Source organism: Centruroides vittatus, unplaced genomic scaffold (assembly GCF_030686945.1).
Source record: "Centruroides vittatus isolate TY-2023 unplaced genomic scaffold, ASM3068694v2 contig_943, whole genome shotgun sequence".
Classification (NCBI taxonomy): domain Eukaryota; kingdom Metazoa; phylum Arthropoda; class Arachnida; order Scorpiones; family Buthidae; genus Centruroides; species Centruroides vittatus.
Window position 1 is genome coordinate 468293 of NW_027122626.1, and position 17393 is coordinate 485685.

The 17393-nt window shown below is 35.0% G+C and overlaps 1 protein-coding gene across 10 annotated transcripts in view; it reads right to left on the reverse strand.

Annotated features, from left to right (window-relative positions):
- The window catches only part of LOC136985016 (homeobox protein cut-like 1), a 223805-nt gene that overhangs the window by 156999 nt on the left and 49413 nt on the right, over nucleotides 1-17393 (reverse strand). For 7 of the 10 annotated variants that reach the window (XM_067282196.1, XM_067282194.1, XM_067282181.1 and 4 more), the window contains exon 3: nucleotides 12130-12256. The exons of the other annotated variants lie outside the window; for them this stretch is intronic. In XM_067282196.1, coding sequence (XP_067138297.1) covers nucleotides 12130-12256 — 127 coding nt within the window. The remainder of the gene's footprint in view (nucleotides 1-12129; nucleotides 12257-17393) is intronic. 10 annotated transcript variants of the gene reach the window in all.

The following is a 17393-nucleotide window of genomic DNA, read 5'->3' on the forward strand; positions in this document are numbered from 1 at the left end:
ACTCGTATTCTCAGCCGCCATCCGATTTGAGGAAAGGAATCAAAGAGAACGCTTAAACGGCATCAAAAAGAGAAAAAGATGCAGCGAGTGGTGACAGAGAGACAACTTGGATCGAGTCCCAGACATATATGTAACTAAAAATAACATAGAGTTATCTGTCAAAGAATACACCCCTCTTTGAAACTAACACAACTGTATGCTTATTCTATGATATATATTAAGAACTCTTTATCAAATTGGCTGGAACATACAATGTTCTTTTCCTCTTTTATTGCACGTAATGGAAAAGAATTAAAGGTGGTAGTTATTGCCTGCGAATGAAAAAATACATTTAAATTATTAATATCGCGATTAATAATAAAAATTATCGTTATTATTTGTTTCTCCCTTTTAAAAAAATACTCGAAAATGCGCAATTAGACCATGGTAGATAGCACTTGGCGACTGACAAAATTCGTTACAGCTAAAACATTAAGACGTTTTATGCTTAATTATACATGATTAATAGTTTAATTTGTTTATTGGAATTCGGTTCTTTAAACATTTTCTTTTAATTTTCCGAAGAAAACAGATTAAGTTGTGAATTCGCGTATCGATTTTATGCTAATGAGTTTCCTTGTCTTTACTATATAAATTGGCACTTATTAGTCTATAGACGAGGCCGTTTCCCCCTATTTTTTTATACTTTTTTAAGGTCTCGGGAGAATTGTGATAATGTGACGTCAACAAAAGAAAAATTCGGCTTCTAGTCGAGTTGATTTACAGCGAAAAATCTCCGATATCAGAGGCAGTGTAATTCACGTAAAACCGAAATCATTTGGAAGAAATTCGCGAAGATGACTGCAGGAGGAATAGAATGACAGCTGCTCAGAGCGCTCCAACTGTTCCCTATCAATCAAGTGAGGGAATAAACGAATGGCGTCTCGATACTCTCTAACCGAATCGAGCTTGCCAAAGACGAATCGTTGGTTCCCCCAACGGGTTATAAATAGAGTCATTAGTCCGAGATTGGTGACGGGAGAATAAAAACAAGTTCAAAAACTGGAGCGGGTTTGAACTTTAAAGAGTTTCTCGTAACAAGTTACGCTATCGGCAATCGTATGCGGCACAATTTGCGAAAAAGTTTTCCAACGGAAACACTTTATCGAAGAGAAAGTAGCAATATCGAGGTTTTACAAAAGGTATCGCTTTGTACGACTTATCTGTAGAAACATACGTTCTGAAGTATTCACTTGTTCAACCCTTTAGGGCACAGTTCCCCCGCCGTTTCCTTCCTTCCTCCCTTTTTTGATTCTCTTTTCCGTTCTGAATGGTACAGATAGGTGTAGCCGTTGGCATAGCAACCACATCGGTCCGTATAATGTCTAGTAATCAGGTATTTCTCGATGTCTTATGATAGCGCCCGGGGCAGTGATAGGTTGAACATTGATAACGGGGAGACGAGCAGCGGGATAAACGCTTCCTTTGGCAACGACGCCGTTTACCTAACACCATTTAATCTACGAGATATGCAGATGCCGAATGTGGGGGTTGCCCAAAGCAACGTTTTGGGTGGGTCGATAGCGAGCGGGAGAAAAAATTGACAGAAAGAAACGAGGACCCCCACAGCGGACGAACGGCCCAAATTCGCGCCGGTTCTAGTCAATTTTTTGGCTTCCTCTTCGGTCGGGTCAATCGCGTTATTACACATTACTACTAAATGCGTTTTATGGCCGAGTTTTCTGGCAAATTTGTTAAAGGCGCGTTAGCGAGCGGCGCGATCAATGGTACGCGAAATGTACATATTGAATAAATATCTGCTCCGCTTCGAAATATGTCCCACAATACGTTTTGGCACCAAATCGCCCGTTCTCTAACATAGGAAAAGAGTATAAATTTCATATTTGTTGCGTCGTTACGTGGAGGCCGGTAACGCACGGACGATTTCGTTCGGGAGTCGAATAACTCGGACCGGAAGCGAAGCGTTCGCAATTAAAACAGAATCGTTTTGGAACAAAACTGGCTCGTAAAAATAAAGGGGGAAAAGAGTAGCAGAGTAGTCGCGATGTTCAACCATCGATCGCCTTTTATTCCCTCTGCCTTTTTTGATTCTTTTTAATCAATGTGAAATGTTTTTGAGCTTCAATTGCTCAATCAAAAGACTAGTTTCCCAGAACTCGATTTAACAGAGCGTGCCGTTTTAATTTAAAATGAATCTGTACGAAACGCTTGAAATATGGCGAGTGCCTTTTGTCGTAAAAGCGCAAGAATATCTCCTTTTTTTTATGCATCTCTTCTGATTAAACTTAGCACAAATATGCCGAAACCCGGCCTATAATGTATCCCAGACGAAATTTCCGAAGTGATACGGAGAAGCGGGACTCATTACACCAACAATAAGTTATCTAAAAAGTTACATCAAATTAAAAATTGAATTATTTTACTTCCAGCCGGCTTAAATAATCCGGCTCGGTCCACATACAAAGCTCCGGCAACGTGCCGGTGGGTGCCTATTTTAAAATTTCGGGCGATCCATCACTTCAATCACATCTCTAATATAATTACCCCTCCAAAAGAAGTTAATTCGATTAGGCTTATGCTCTAAAAGACCTTAACCTGATTATTCGCGAAAAAACTATAATCTGACAGCGTCGTCCGTTTTTTCATAGAAACGTGGAGAAAACTAGATGATTGGCTTCTGGCCAAATAGTAACGTCGGAGTCTCGACTCCTCGTCTAAATAAATGTATAATGTCAACCGATATCTAAACACCTTCCGATCTCGTCGACTTAACATAATTTTCTACCAAAATAAAAGTTGAAAAACGCCAAGAATCCAACCGCTAGCGTGTATCGTGACCGCCTCATCGAATGCGGAGAGGTACAGACTTATAGGTTAGAAGGTCTCGAGTTGACGCTGATGAAAGACGATATAATCGGACGATGCGAAGAAACCGACTGCAATAATGAAATACTGTCGTTTACATCAGACGAAATAGCCGTTGTCTACTTCGCATACTGAACAGTCGCCTCTATTGTCTGCTCGCTAAATCCTCCCTTCACGATTACGACAAAGGTTACGGACTTGACGAACTGGTGTCAAAATTGCTGACGCTAATAGGACGACGAGAGGTCGTAACAAAACGAGCCGATATCTCTCGTAATCCATTTTAGAATTTAAAAATAAAACAAGAATCAAATCTCAGTCAGGGCTATAAAATAAACAAATGCACTTTAGAGGGACGGATCGTAAAAAAACAGAGAGAAAAAACTGCAATTCCGATCTAACCCCGAAGGTGATTCCAGAAGAATAGAAGGGACGAAGCCGTTTCTCATTCAACAGATGAATTCATTAAAATAGAAAAATCCCATTTTGATTTAATTTGTTCATTAAAGTGAATGAATTATTAATATTGTCTAGTTTATCGTTTGATAAATGATATAGTATTATCAGATCCTATTAGGAAGAAAAACAGATTGCGCCGTTCCATCGACTTCTCTCGTCCACTGCGCTCGACAGATCAAACGCTGCGGGACAATCATGTCGCCCGAAAGGTGCTGCGGACATCTGTTGCCGGCGACTAACACGACATTGGCACCTGGTACGTCGGACACGGGCAGACGCCGTGAAAACATTTAGCGGTCTTGTAAACCTTTAGTCCCCGCGTGTCACCGGAATTGCCATCTTCGTCGAGCACTCCGGGGTGTATCCGCCGTCCCGGATACCTCCTCTCGCAATTCAAACGTCGCTAATTACTAAATGAATGACGTGAAAGAAATTTCCAGTTAAAAGATTAACGTAGAAATTAAAATATTCTTCTCGACTTTCCAACTAAAATAAAATAAAATACGAGGGTTTATGTGTTGCTTTCTATTTAAAAAAAAAAAAAAGTTTCTAACTTATGTACACGTGACTAGGGTATTTCCTAAAGATTTCGAACTTACCTCCACAGATAGCATTTATAATCAAAAAGTATTTTACACATTCGATTACTTTATATTTCTATTAATAAAAGACCTATAAAAGCTTGAATGGAATTAATTCCTATTGACTTTATTGATATAACCTTGCAAACATTTAGTAAAATACGTAAATAAATGCTATAAAATTAATTTGTATATCATAAATAATGATAAGCTTATAAGTTTATCGTTTAATTTATGTAAGTCTAATCTTTAACACAATTTAATAAACACAAGGGAAAAAAATCCTGATTCTTAAAAGTAAAGAAGTATTAATTTGTGGATTAAACATTCGTGATTTCATCTCGTTACTCATGTATTTATTTTATTATGTTCAATACAAAAACAAAAACAAAAAAAAATGTTTCTTAAAACCTGGAAATCAATCTTTTAACATTTATTCGAATGTCCATATTTTTCTTAAAGTATTCTCGGGGATAACTTACTTGTAGACCTTTATCAACCTGTCATCTTGTTCTTTGTGAGCCCATATTTCAATGCTACGTATATATAAAATATATCTTACAAAACATGCATTCCACATATTTTATAGTTTTAAATATCGGAATATTCACTCATTTGATACTAATGAATATTGTAATATATCATAAATCTAATTTTATATCATCGTCGAATGATTTCATGTTGTATATAGGGTATATTTAATTAATACACAATATTTTCTTTTGGATTATTCTATTAAGTTAATACTTTTAGATTAAATAATTCAACCGTTTATTTATGCCTCGATATATTTAATATTGAGCCCATTTTTTATTTTTATAATTTTAAAAATTCAATTATTAAACCTATACAAATATAAAACAGTAATTTTTATTAAAACACTCAAAAAAGATAGCATTTTAAAATTGCATAAATATTTATCAATTTTACGTAACACTACACTTAGTATAACTTATTATTATTTGCGTTTTACTTATATATATTTTCTTTCCGAGATAAAATACAACCTTGTCTGAAAGTAGTTTCGAAATTTTGATATCCTCCATACTTTATATATAAGTAAAAGAATTGATGCGGAATTTTCCATTGGCTACAGAGAATCTCTAGTAGATGGAAGGGGGAAAAAATCGGACAAAAGTCAGCGATACGGCAAACATTCTGTACAATATATTCGTACTAAACATCACAATACATCAAAATTCTGATAATTTTTGATGCAGAATTCGCATTGTATAAACTTACCTCCTCGCCAACGTGCAGATATGGAGAAGTGGTTACGATTTAAGAAGATTCTTTGATACGGCAATTTATCTAATAAATTCCTTTAGTTATAAACGAATATGTCGATATAAACAAAAGAAAAATCAAATTTACGGTTATTAAATTCATTGGCCTATTTCGAAAAAGTATCAAATTTCTATAATTTAGTCAACGATTGAATTTGTGACTCATATCGTTTGAAAGAATTTTATTTTATTTTATTTTTTTCCTTCTCGGTCGAAAATTACATTAGTTTATCCATTACATGTAGAAGTTTGACTGATTTTTCGGGTGAAAAGCGGAAAAAATATGGGGAAAAATTATTATTTGTTTATTGATAATAATTACCGAAATTATTTTATAGGATTTTTGAAATACTGTTAAATGGAACGATTAGTTTTTATAACAAGAAAGATATTTCTTTTTTCGAAAGCATTCCATTGATAAAAGAAAAGAAAAAAAAAGAAAGAAATTCGGTATTTTTCCAATTATTATGTCTATGTTATGCTGCATTTGTTTTACTTTGCCTCTTATGTGTTACCTTTTACAAGTTTTTTGATTCGTAGTCAGCGATTTAATTTTATTTTCTCAAACAGAACTTTTTTCTTCTAACAATTAAAAATAAATTTACTTTTAAATTATTAATTAAATAACAAAGTTCCGTCTCCAAAAAACAATCTGTTTAGTGAAATTTCTTTTTTGAAAAATCTTTTCTTTCATAAGAAATATTTTCCTCTAATAAAATAAAATGCTTTATAGAATATTTAATCCTCAGAGCAAAACATTACAGAACATTTCTTCCGATACAGCACGTTCTACAGCATGTTTAACTCAAAGAAAAAATTGTTCGAAAACAAATGTTTTCCTTTGTTACAGAACATTTCACAAAATACTTATCTATCAAAACATAAATGTCATCCAATATTTTACATATAAAATTATATAAACTACATAAAATATTCTAATATCTAACAAATGATGATAATTATTTCAACATCTTTCGTATGGAGATTACAATTTTTGCAACTTTAAATGACATATATTTCATTAAATATTAACATATTATAACAATATTTTATTCTAATAAACAGTATATAATTCTATTCAACAATTTATATAATATTTAATTTTAATAAATAAGTGTTAAATGAAAAAATTGACTTCCTATTTTATGGAATATAAATAACCAAAAATGAAACAGCATTTAAGAAATTTAACTGTTAAATGAATATTTAATAAAATATTACTTCGAAACAAAACATTTTTTATAATAAACTTATCTTTAATAAAATGTCAAACATTCACTCAGAATATTTATTAAAAAGTTAAGAAATATTTCATCGAATAATTCAAAAACATTATAAAATTATTTTCCTAAAAATTATGCTTCACAAAATATTTTTCCCTAAGTTCTTCGTATATAAAATAAACCCATTCAAAACATTGTTTTATAGATTATTTACCCCCAAAACTCAGGGATTTTTACGGAATATTCACCTAAATAGAATGATTTATGGAATACTTATCTCTTAAAAGTGTTTTATAAAACATTTATTTCAAAGCAGTTTATTTTATAAAATGTTTATTCCTCCAAAAAAAGCATCCTCAATAAAAATACATTAAAAATAAATCCATTTAAACACCCAATAAATACTCAAAATATAAAACATTCATTGCATAATCGAACAATTAAAAATTATAATTTCTTTTTTTTATGAATAAACTGTATTATGCAATATTTAACCCAAATATATTTTTATGGCGACAACAAAGAGCCGTTTATCTATAAAAATCAATATTTGTGTTGATAAAACAATGAATAACCCAGAAAACGGGTGAGAAAAATAAATCTTGCATCAGTCTTAATTATATAAAATTATATAAGCAGTGTAATTTATTACCGCTCACATTTAAGAAGGACTTATAAACATAGATTTGAATAAAGAAATTATCCTAATGGCGCCTTGCTGGGAGTCATTACTAGCTTGTTATAATATAGGTCTTGCACCTAAGTCTAATGACATGTAACGCTTTGCATATTATTAGGCTGGTGACGTTAATTTTGCTGACGAGGTTAGTAAATCCTGGTATCGTGTCAATTATATTAGGTCAAATGAGAATCTTATATGCTTAATTACAAAAGTAAGTTTACGTTAAATTTAATCATTACATCCGTACTTGTTCTTTAAAACACGCTCGACAGATCAAACGGGCGGAAAATATTTCGTCAACGATAATTACGAGCCTTACAGGCTACTAGAGATCGACAAGAGAGAAGGCGATAATATAGATCCACGAAGAGTCAAAGAAAAGCTACGAGATATTATCGACGATATCAACGTGCAGGCCTATCTTGCTGGTGTAACGCTATGGTAAACATTGTTTCGTGAATATCTATATGTTAATCCTATTAAGTGGCCTATTTAATGTAATTCTATTCGCGGATGGTTAATAGGCTAATTTATGTTGGAGCTAACGGATCCTATATGGATAAATCCTCTACTAGAACTAAATTGATAAGTGTAATAAACTCGGATTTAAAACAGAAATTTTTGATAATTTAAACAAAATTAACGCTGCTTAATTATTTATAAATCCATTGTGATTAGATTTTAAACAATTGAAGAGGCGTTCGTTAAGAAATTTTTATAACCTATCTACAATTTTTTTTTAAATATATTTTTCTCCTCTAATTCATTTAATTTAATGTTCTTAAAGATAAAGTGGACTTGCCAAGTAGATTGAATAAACAGGTCCGAATTGGAAAATAAGAATCTACTATCATCCAAACACGTCGCACTTTCCTCAACAAAAAAATTTCCCTAAATACATTGTAATTTATTTCGTACAATCTGGAAAAGTTCTATAAATTAATTTGCATTTTATCCACTAAAAATAACTCGATTTCTACGTTTTAAAAGTAGTTCCTAGTATTTAAATAACACATTATTTTTTCCTCTGGTGAATATTTCCTTTTTATGGTTATTTTATCAGTCGAGATGAGATACGCAATAAACATTTTTACCATTTCGACAATGGTATTTCCACTATATATAAACAGCTTCTTTCTTTTTTTATACAGAAAAACACGCCTTAAAATATTTTATAACATAAAAACATAATAGTTAGTACATTAAAACTATTTTAGCATCACACTTTGCTGCGTTTTAACTGAACTTTCAATAATGCATCCTTGCATGCGACTTTATTTTTAAAACATTTTATAGTGTAAATAGGTTTTTCTTGGAATATAGTATATAAAAGTATATATTTTTATTATAATGTTTTATAACCTCGGAAAATCTTGCAAGAACTGGAAAGATACCGTATTCAATTGCCATAGAATTTTTCTCTTTACCATTAGCGGTAAGCTTGGAGTAGCAATGACGTAGCGGAGCTTAATTAAGACGATTCCAGACAAGGGCGTTCGTGTAAAAATGCTATTCGATTATAATCAACGGCATTTATTAAAGAAGAGATGCCATAAATTTTAATCCGCAGAGAATAAAAGTGTCAGAAAATATCAGTCAAAAGTAAGAGAAGAGCATATAAAATGGCATCCGAAGACATCAGAAAATTCCAATGCAATCTATGGTCACATTGGATTCGCGTGTCATTGCGCAATAACTCCAACAGATCGATGTCTGAACGCTTAGCAATAAACTGTTATCGCTATAGTTATCTGGACGTTTCGCCGATATACTATAAGGTGCAATCGCATCAACAATGCGTTTTATGACAGAGAAAACTCGGTACGCCGTGTAATTGCGACGAAAATACTTATTCTTCTCTTAAAAGAAGACAATTTGACGGACAAAAGTTCGAGACTTTGATGACACGTTAACCTACGGTAACCGAGTCGCTAAATTACTGGCTTAGTCGGTGCGGTCGTGCCAGTGGATAGTGGCACACCGTAATTGACACATTGACACGCGGATTTAATTAACTAATTAGTGACGTGTTAATTGCTCTAATACACTAGATCGTCAGGTGATGGGCAATGCACAGGCCTCAGCCGATATTTTCTGGACAGGTGGAAAAGACAGGACACTTCAGCCAGGAGGAAGGTAGAGGTCAAGTGAATTTGCGAGAGCGAACACGAAACGGGAGGAATATCAGATTTATAAACGCTTAAATAGATCCGCCGCGAAATATTTTCCGATAGCAGAAATTCTGATAAACGTTTCGGGGCGACCTCGGGGTGAAGTCGGGGCTAATTCTGCAAAAGCATTACCGTTAATCGACTGGTTGCTGTGTCTTTTAAACGAAACGGACAGAAGTGATCGTATAAAAGGACGAAGGTGTATTTAAAAGGCAAAAGAAGTCAACGTCCAGCCAGATTAGCCTGGAGGTGATGTTATTACCACATCACACTTCCTGCTGGGTTTCCCACGTCCCTTGACAGTAATGTTCTGCGAAAAAAACCTGACCTACAGTCAACGTCGTCAGGTTAGCGTCCTTTCTGCCTGACATACTGGGTAAATATTTAACCTATAAATAACGATAAACCCAATAGCTTTATGCGCGCACGTCTAGTTCTGCTACCTTCATTAGACAACCTGAATTGTCGTGAACACTCGCCGAATATATTCACGACTTTAAAAGCAAAGTGTGAGAACAAGAACTTCTAGGCGTTTCTTGCCATGACGTAAAAATTTAGATTCGATGAATACTGATTAGCCAACCGGCGAAAAACCGTTTTTGAGTTGTCCAAACATAGCCCGAAGAAATCTCTTCGACTAAAGGATAAGTAATAGTTTCTCCTTTGTTTATCTATTTATTTCTCATGCTCCACTTAGAGATTAACTTGCGTGGGACATTTTTCTTCTTCGTTAACGTACAGTACGATAAATAGCCAGGAAAAATAGAAAATATTAACGGCATTTCAATATATTTTAACACTTTTAATATAAACCACTCGACGATGCCTACCAGAAGTAGACAAATTTGACAATGGGAGAGCCAAAGGCGCGATGGCTAGAGGAATGATTTACTAATTTAGTTCCGTTTAACCCGGTGGCATGACTCGGGTGTTTGGAAAGGCACAAATTACGTTTAATTAAACATTATCCACCAGACTATGCGGATCAGGTTGAAGTAATGATTCACAAGCTCGATTATATTCATCAAAAATACCAAGCGTAGGGGTCAAAGACAATTTTATCGACTTATGGCGCTTCCGACGCTTTATTTTTATCGACTTCCCCGCGACTTAACTAATCAAATTTGAATGTATTGGTATGTTTTATTGTCGGCGCCGAAATTGCTGCTTTTCCGGGGAAAAATCGTCAATTAAATAGTTGTGGCGAATAAAAATAACTTTTTTTCTGTCTCATCGATTCGTTAGCTGCTGGTCATTATAAGTGCTCTATGTAAATGACGCCTATTGTCAATGGAGCTAAGCCGTCTCTATAGAAAGAAGTCGATTGTTCGGGAGGGAGATAACCGACAGACGTGATACATATTTATTGGTGAGACTAAAAAAAAATAACATTTATATTGGAAAGTGTCCCGGAACGAGATGTGCTCGGAATAGGCTATAGCGGTTGACTTAAAAGTGGAAGAAAAGGTAGCAGTCGCCTTCAATCCTGCGAGACGGTCCTTGTCTCATTTTCCGAAGTCGAGCAGTCGAGTCAATAAATCAAAATAAACCATGACAGGTACAAATTACATTTTTGGAGCTGACGACTTAATCGGACATTCCCACTCGTCGCAGTTCTTACTCAGGGCTTTCGTTTTGTCAAGAGTCTTCAGTCTCGGTTGTGACGTCGAGGTGAACAATGACTCGATCCTGTGACCCTTCACCTTCCACGGGAGCGGTGTACCCTACCCGGCGCGAGTACATTGGCCACGCAAGGTGAATTCCGAGATAATAAAAAAAAAAAAGAAAAAAGTAAGAAAGAGAGAAAAATATTCAAAGCATGCTTAGCTCCAGTACCAGATCATTAGGATCCAAATAAGATGGTTTCCAGATCGGACGAGATTACAGGTCGGGACGGACCGTGCCTTTTCCCTACTTTGTCTTATCTAACTAGTCAGGGACAGTAAGGAACGAGGTCATAGGTGAATAGTTAGCCCGCGAGATATCGTCACTCGGTCACGACGCTGTCGAACTAATGTAAACATTAACCTAGGTTCTATAAAATGTGGGCAGATCCCGTCACGCATTTTAGCTCTACCGGACAAAAAATATATATGTATAACGTTTATAAAATTGGTGGGATCGGACATAACATCGAATTCTCGCTTTACTTACAAATCTGGAGAATCGATTTCCTCCAGATTCGAAATAAAAAATAAAAAAAAAAATAAAAATTCTTACTGCTGATGGTTATCTGCGGGAAATTAACCTTTGATCTCCTTGACTATCTACGCGTTCATATTTTTCACGATTAACATGTTCGTTCCCGGTTTTTTCGACAGTCACGGACTTACTAAGTCCACATCTCCACAATGGAATCGCGAAACGAACAATGACGACGAGAAAAACATTCGAAATTCCGTGTTATTTGGTACTATTAAGAGAAAGCACGTTTCCCTGCTGCCGTAGTAATAATTCACAATGTAATAATTCTGAATTTAAGGGAACGGGGGAAAGAATTAGCATTATGTTTCGAGATGAAGAGGCCAACTCGGTTTAACCCTTTAATGCAGGAAGAGAACATTGACATGGGCCACACGTGCAATAATAGCGAATGGAAGCCGAGCGAGAAGAACATTGTCAGCTCGACTGGGGGCACCCGCAGGTCTAGATTTTTGACATAACGAGGAAAAAGTTGGCTCCATCAGGTGTTTGCCTGACAGTGATGAGAGTACAAAGTGGCCTTCAAATTCCTAAAGAATCATCAAACTCAAACTCGATTACTCCAACATAAAATGCTTATTTTATAAGATTCGAGCTGAATTATCCATCGATTGGGCGCAAATATTTAACACTATCTGAAAAACTCTTCACTTAACTTACCTGGCACTTCAATGAGTTTCTTGTACACAGCAAGGAAGGCTGCTTCTGCTGCTTTGCTTCGTTTCGATAAGTTGTCTACTTCAGCTTGGAAATTTTTGAGTATCGGCGCGACAATTTTTCTAACATCCTGCGGGAAAACAACAATAAAAAATATTGACAATCTGAACGGTGTTTTAACATCTCGACACACTCTGGATATTTAAAAAAAAGCAGAAAAAAGTTACAGATTCATGCAAAAAATTTTTCTGGCAATGAAATCAATTTAAGGAAACACAAAACCCGAGGATCAATAAACTTTAAAGAAAATTTAATCTAGAGGCCAAACATCCCCGGCTAATTCCATTGTTAGAGGAAATTCTAAAACAGAAAAAAGAATCGAATCCGATTGGGTCTCACCTCTGGACGCGGACAATTAGAAGAACTGGTGTGGCGGCTCCGTAAAGTCGGTTCAATATGTGAGAGCAGAGGTCCGAAGTTCAAACCTGATCCGCCACATTAGCTTTACTAGCGACAAGCGATTCCAAGCGAACTTCCGCATTTAAAGCATTCATTTTACAGAGATGTTGCAATGGCAATTTACGATTGTTGCATTTTTCATTGACAAATAAAACCGATTCCCGGCAGTTCGAGTTTAGACCGTTGTACTTAAATTACAGACTTAAGAAGGAGAAAATCAGAAGAGAAACAATTGATTGGTTATATATAACTTAAGAAAAAAATAAAAATAAAATAAAAGCGACTATCGACACGTGTTCAATTCACTCGATTCGCGTATCTTTAGCATCTAGAACACCAAAATACAGGTCTCTGTAGATGTCTTTAACAGATTTAGCCTGATTCCCAGACCGAGTTAATTAATCGAGATAACATAATGTCAATTTTGATCGTTTTTATCCTATTTTTATAAAGGGAAATTTCGCGCTCGTAGCCCGGGGACGTTTACTATTTTCTTAAAGGGTATTGACATTTTACAAACAAATGCGTTTTGTAATACAGCGGATATCGAGTCCCAATTGTTATTAATTACAGACCTTGAGAAAGAAAAATCTACTTATTACAAATTATTAACTATTAAAAAATAAAGATTTTAATGGTCTTAACAATAGATCAAAACACGTTTAATCCGAAGATTACAGACGTTTAATACAGATTTGAATCTGACAATAACTGATGCTGAAAGTTTTATATATGAGGAAATCGAGTAATCTCCGTAAGATTAAAACTGCATTATTTGAAAAGGAAAGTGAGATCAATGGCAAAAAAGATTTAGAAATCTGATTAGCAGATTAACGATTCTTTATTTACAGAGTTAAACCAAATTCTTGCAAAGAATGAAAAGAGCAGCGGGCACACACACTCGCATTGGTATTTATTACGCGGAAGATAATCGAAGAAGTGCTCTAACTAAATCTTACCCAGCTCAAGAAGAATTTCGAGAAAAAGTGAGAGGGAGAGAGACTCGGATTAAAAATTAAAATAATTTATTTAATTCAATAGTTTTCGTCTAAAATTGATTTCTTTATCGAAAAATTAATCAGGTATTCTTAAAATTTATATACTTAGAATAATCGATGCGAGATTTTTAATTAAAAACGACATAAATCGACGTGATGAAGATGCTAAAGCATAAGCCAACTTCAAGACGTCTACGCGGTCTCAAATAACATTTGTTTACAGTGGGGTTTATCATCATCATAAATTTAATATTTTTAATTTCGTACAAAACAAGAATTTTTTAAAAAAATACTCTTGAATACTTCTCTAATTAAACGGAACTTTTAACAGTTTCATTCAATTTTCACAATTATTTTTAATAAAATATAAAATTCTCCCTTTCTCTCCTCTTCCAGCCGTAACAAGTAAGCACTATTGTCTTGACACTTTTCAAAAGCCATAATGGAAATGTTCTAAAACACAGTGTTAATAAAATTATGGTAAATATTTATCTCTTCGTTTATTTAAGAATATATCTAAACAAATTATACGAAGCAAAAGTTAAAAATGCTGCTTAATTATAAATATTTGTTTTCGTGTAAACTTCTATACAAGTTCTGTAAATTGGCTCAATTTTTGATACGGGAAAAGAAAATTAATATTTGTATAAGGCTACGGAAATAATATAAATGTAATTATTAAAAGTTTAAGAAAATTTACAAGTCTTTTAAACGCCGTATTAAAATTGTCATTTAAAACTCCAGCCGACTTCTTGTCGAACTTCTGGATCCAATTAACATCCTTAAAGAATACGGCGATACAAATTTTAAATTCTCTAAGCGAAAATCGAGATAGAAAAAAAATCTCCAACAAGCTACATTAAAAGTTAATTTTTAAACGTGCCTAAAAAGTTTTCACATTGAGAATTTACTTCCGAATCATTAAAAATTGACTAAAATTCATTTAATTACTGTACATAATTGCATTTTAATTTACAGTCAATATCCAAGGAGAAAAACTTGCTCTAAAATTCTTTCTTTAAAACCGCAAAAAAACTATAAGTTCTCCAGTTTTAAAACCGCTAAATTACGGTTTTAAATTGGAAAAATTATAGGATTTTTTCCCCTTTTTCTTCTTCTTCTTTTAATGAAACTAAGAACTGCCAATTATAATAAAATTCGAGTCGAGTTATACAGGAACTTGACATAAATTTAGAAAAAAAAGAAGAAAAAAAACTCTCGAAAAGTTACAGAAAGTGCAAGCAGCGATGTGTCACGAACACAAATCACATTCGCGACATAAATTCGTAGACGGATTCGCATCAGTCACGAGTCGCGAAAACATCACTCGCCTTAAGAGAAATATATATCATATTAGTGTCGTTTAGTATGCTAAAAATTTGGATATCCAAAAATATATATTTATTCTAAGGGCCTACTCTCTCTCTCTCTCGAACCTAAAATATTAATTGGAGCCTTGTACGAAGGGGGCAAAAATTAAATTTTGGCAGATCTCCAGATGATCTTACCTCTATCAATAGGACTGAAATAATCAAAACTGGAGGAGGGGTCTGTCACGTGATGACGTCCATGACGTCACCTCGGCAAGTAACGTTGCTAAGGCAACAAGAGGGAACGTTTCCTGACCCACATGAAGGATGGTAAATCATCAGTAAGTTTATAGCATGGTTATTTCCGTGCCGGCTCGGTTGGTCTTTCCCCCTCTCACTTCCTGTATTGGTTCAGATATCGAATCTGGAAAACGGTAAATGATGCTAACGACAGCAAACTAACCGGATTAACGATCGACGATCGAAAAAAGATAACAGAAACACGGTGCTAACCGGCGTGGTAGGAGAAATAAACCAAAGGAAAAAAAAAAGCAAAAGTAGCTGCAAAATAAAACAGAGCTAACAGGAATCCTCCGATAAAATAGAAATTATACGAGGCGATCATCGACATATTACAGTATTTTAACTGGTGACTCACTATATATACATGTATACAGTAATTGCAAAATCGTTAAACTTATCGATTCGATCATGTTTTAATTATAACTGATGAGAGAGGTACATAAGAAAACACAGGTTTGTCGAGAGTCGAATGACAGAAACGTTTCGATAAAATCGTTTTTTAGGCAAAATATTTTGTAATATTTTGGAGAGAAATGTAAAAAGTAAAAAAATAAATAAATAAAAGTAGTGGTTTGGAAGCTTTTTCAATTAACTCGACGGGAGGAAAATGTTGCCAGGAACAAAGCGAATTTACGATATACCAAAGAGACAAATTGACTGGGATCCGGCAGAGAAAGGTAATAAATTGCAAAATAAACGATAGAACGACGCGGAACAAAAACAAATATTATAAATAGAGACTCTAATTAGAATTTCTGATATTATCGCCATCTTTTACGACGGGTATCGAACCTCTTTGCTGGAGAAAACAAAAGAAAACTCGCCCCGTGATCTCATCTAATATTTCCTGGTAGGTCTACGATACCGAACTCGCCAAGTTTATGGCGACCATCTAGCTGCAACTCTGTACGGCAGCGTACTCAATTGTATCTTATAATTACAGCTCCTTGATAGGCAATGAAATTTTATGATTGGTCATTACGTATTGACTCGACTACAAAGCGCCTTCTCTTCTTCCTGCCGTAAAACCGTCCGCACCACCACGGACCCTGTCCAGACATCATTAGGTGGCCGGGGACACAATAGGGCCCGGCTCGATCGATAACCTTTGCCCCCGCCGATCGTCTCCTCTCGGCAATTACAGTAGTGTCAGTGTTTGTGTGTAGATGCATGCACGAACCGACGGCGAAGCGAAACTAGTGGAATTCATGAATGTCAATTGTATGGCGTGGTGGGGACTTAATGGACACGACAGCCATGTAAATCAATAGGAAACTCCTGATAAATATTTAAACATCATACAGTGCCGCTACTTTCCTCGGGACGTCCGTACGAGATTTATGGATAATAGAGAAGGGAGACGAGGGGTACGGCAGAATACGGCCGTTGCAAAATAGCACACTTTGATCGTGTTGGACCTAATGGTCGGACGGACACCTGGACTGCTTAAGAGTTTTCTACCTTTAGTCTTCGGGCGACTCTTGGTACATTTCAGACTCGTTTGGCATGTGTGTGCGCGCGCGCTACATTCCTATCTCCCCCCTCTCGTTCGGGATTAAAATGCGAATTAAACAAGCTCTGAAAGAGCGTTTTGTCCGTTAACCATTAAACGAGAGGCATACAAAAATCAAAGTGCTTCGCTTGAACAAAATCATTTGTTTTTTTTTCCTGTTTCTTATTTTTGTCTATTTATATAAAGTCGTAAAGCAGAACTAATTAGGCTCTACGTAAATCAATTTCGGACTTCTATCAAGTAAAAATCTGGTAGCAAAACCGCACCGATCTGTCATTATAACTTAGTCTTAGAACGTACCACGCAACTAATTCGATGCTTGGAAAGGAAGAGAAAAGCAAGAAGGAGGTAGAAAAGCATCTATTGTAAAAGTAATTACGCCATAAAACACCAGACTTAAATGGATTGGTCGAGTTATTATTTAACATTTTATAAATACGGAATTGAAAAAGAAAAGGGGAAAAAAAATCTTAGAAGCTTTGGCTTTTTAATCAGTAGAAAAGACGACAGTAATTCACCTAGACTTTATTATGCCAGGGTTCATAATTAAGGAAACAGTAAGATCAACTCAACAATCAGGACACAGGATGTGTCGAGAGACGGGACCAAAGACGAAAGGAAAAAAAAAAGTAACAGCTTTGGCGCATACAACAACATCCTCGCTAATTCAGACTCGTCTTGCCC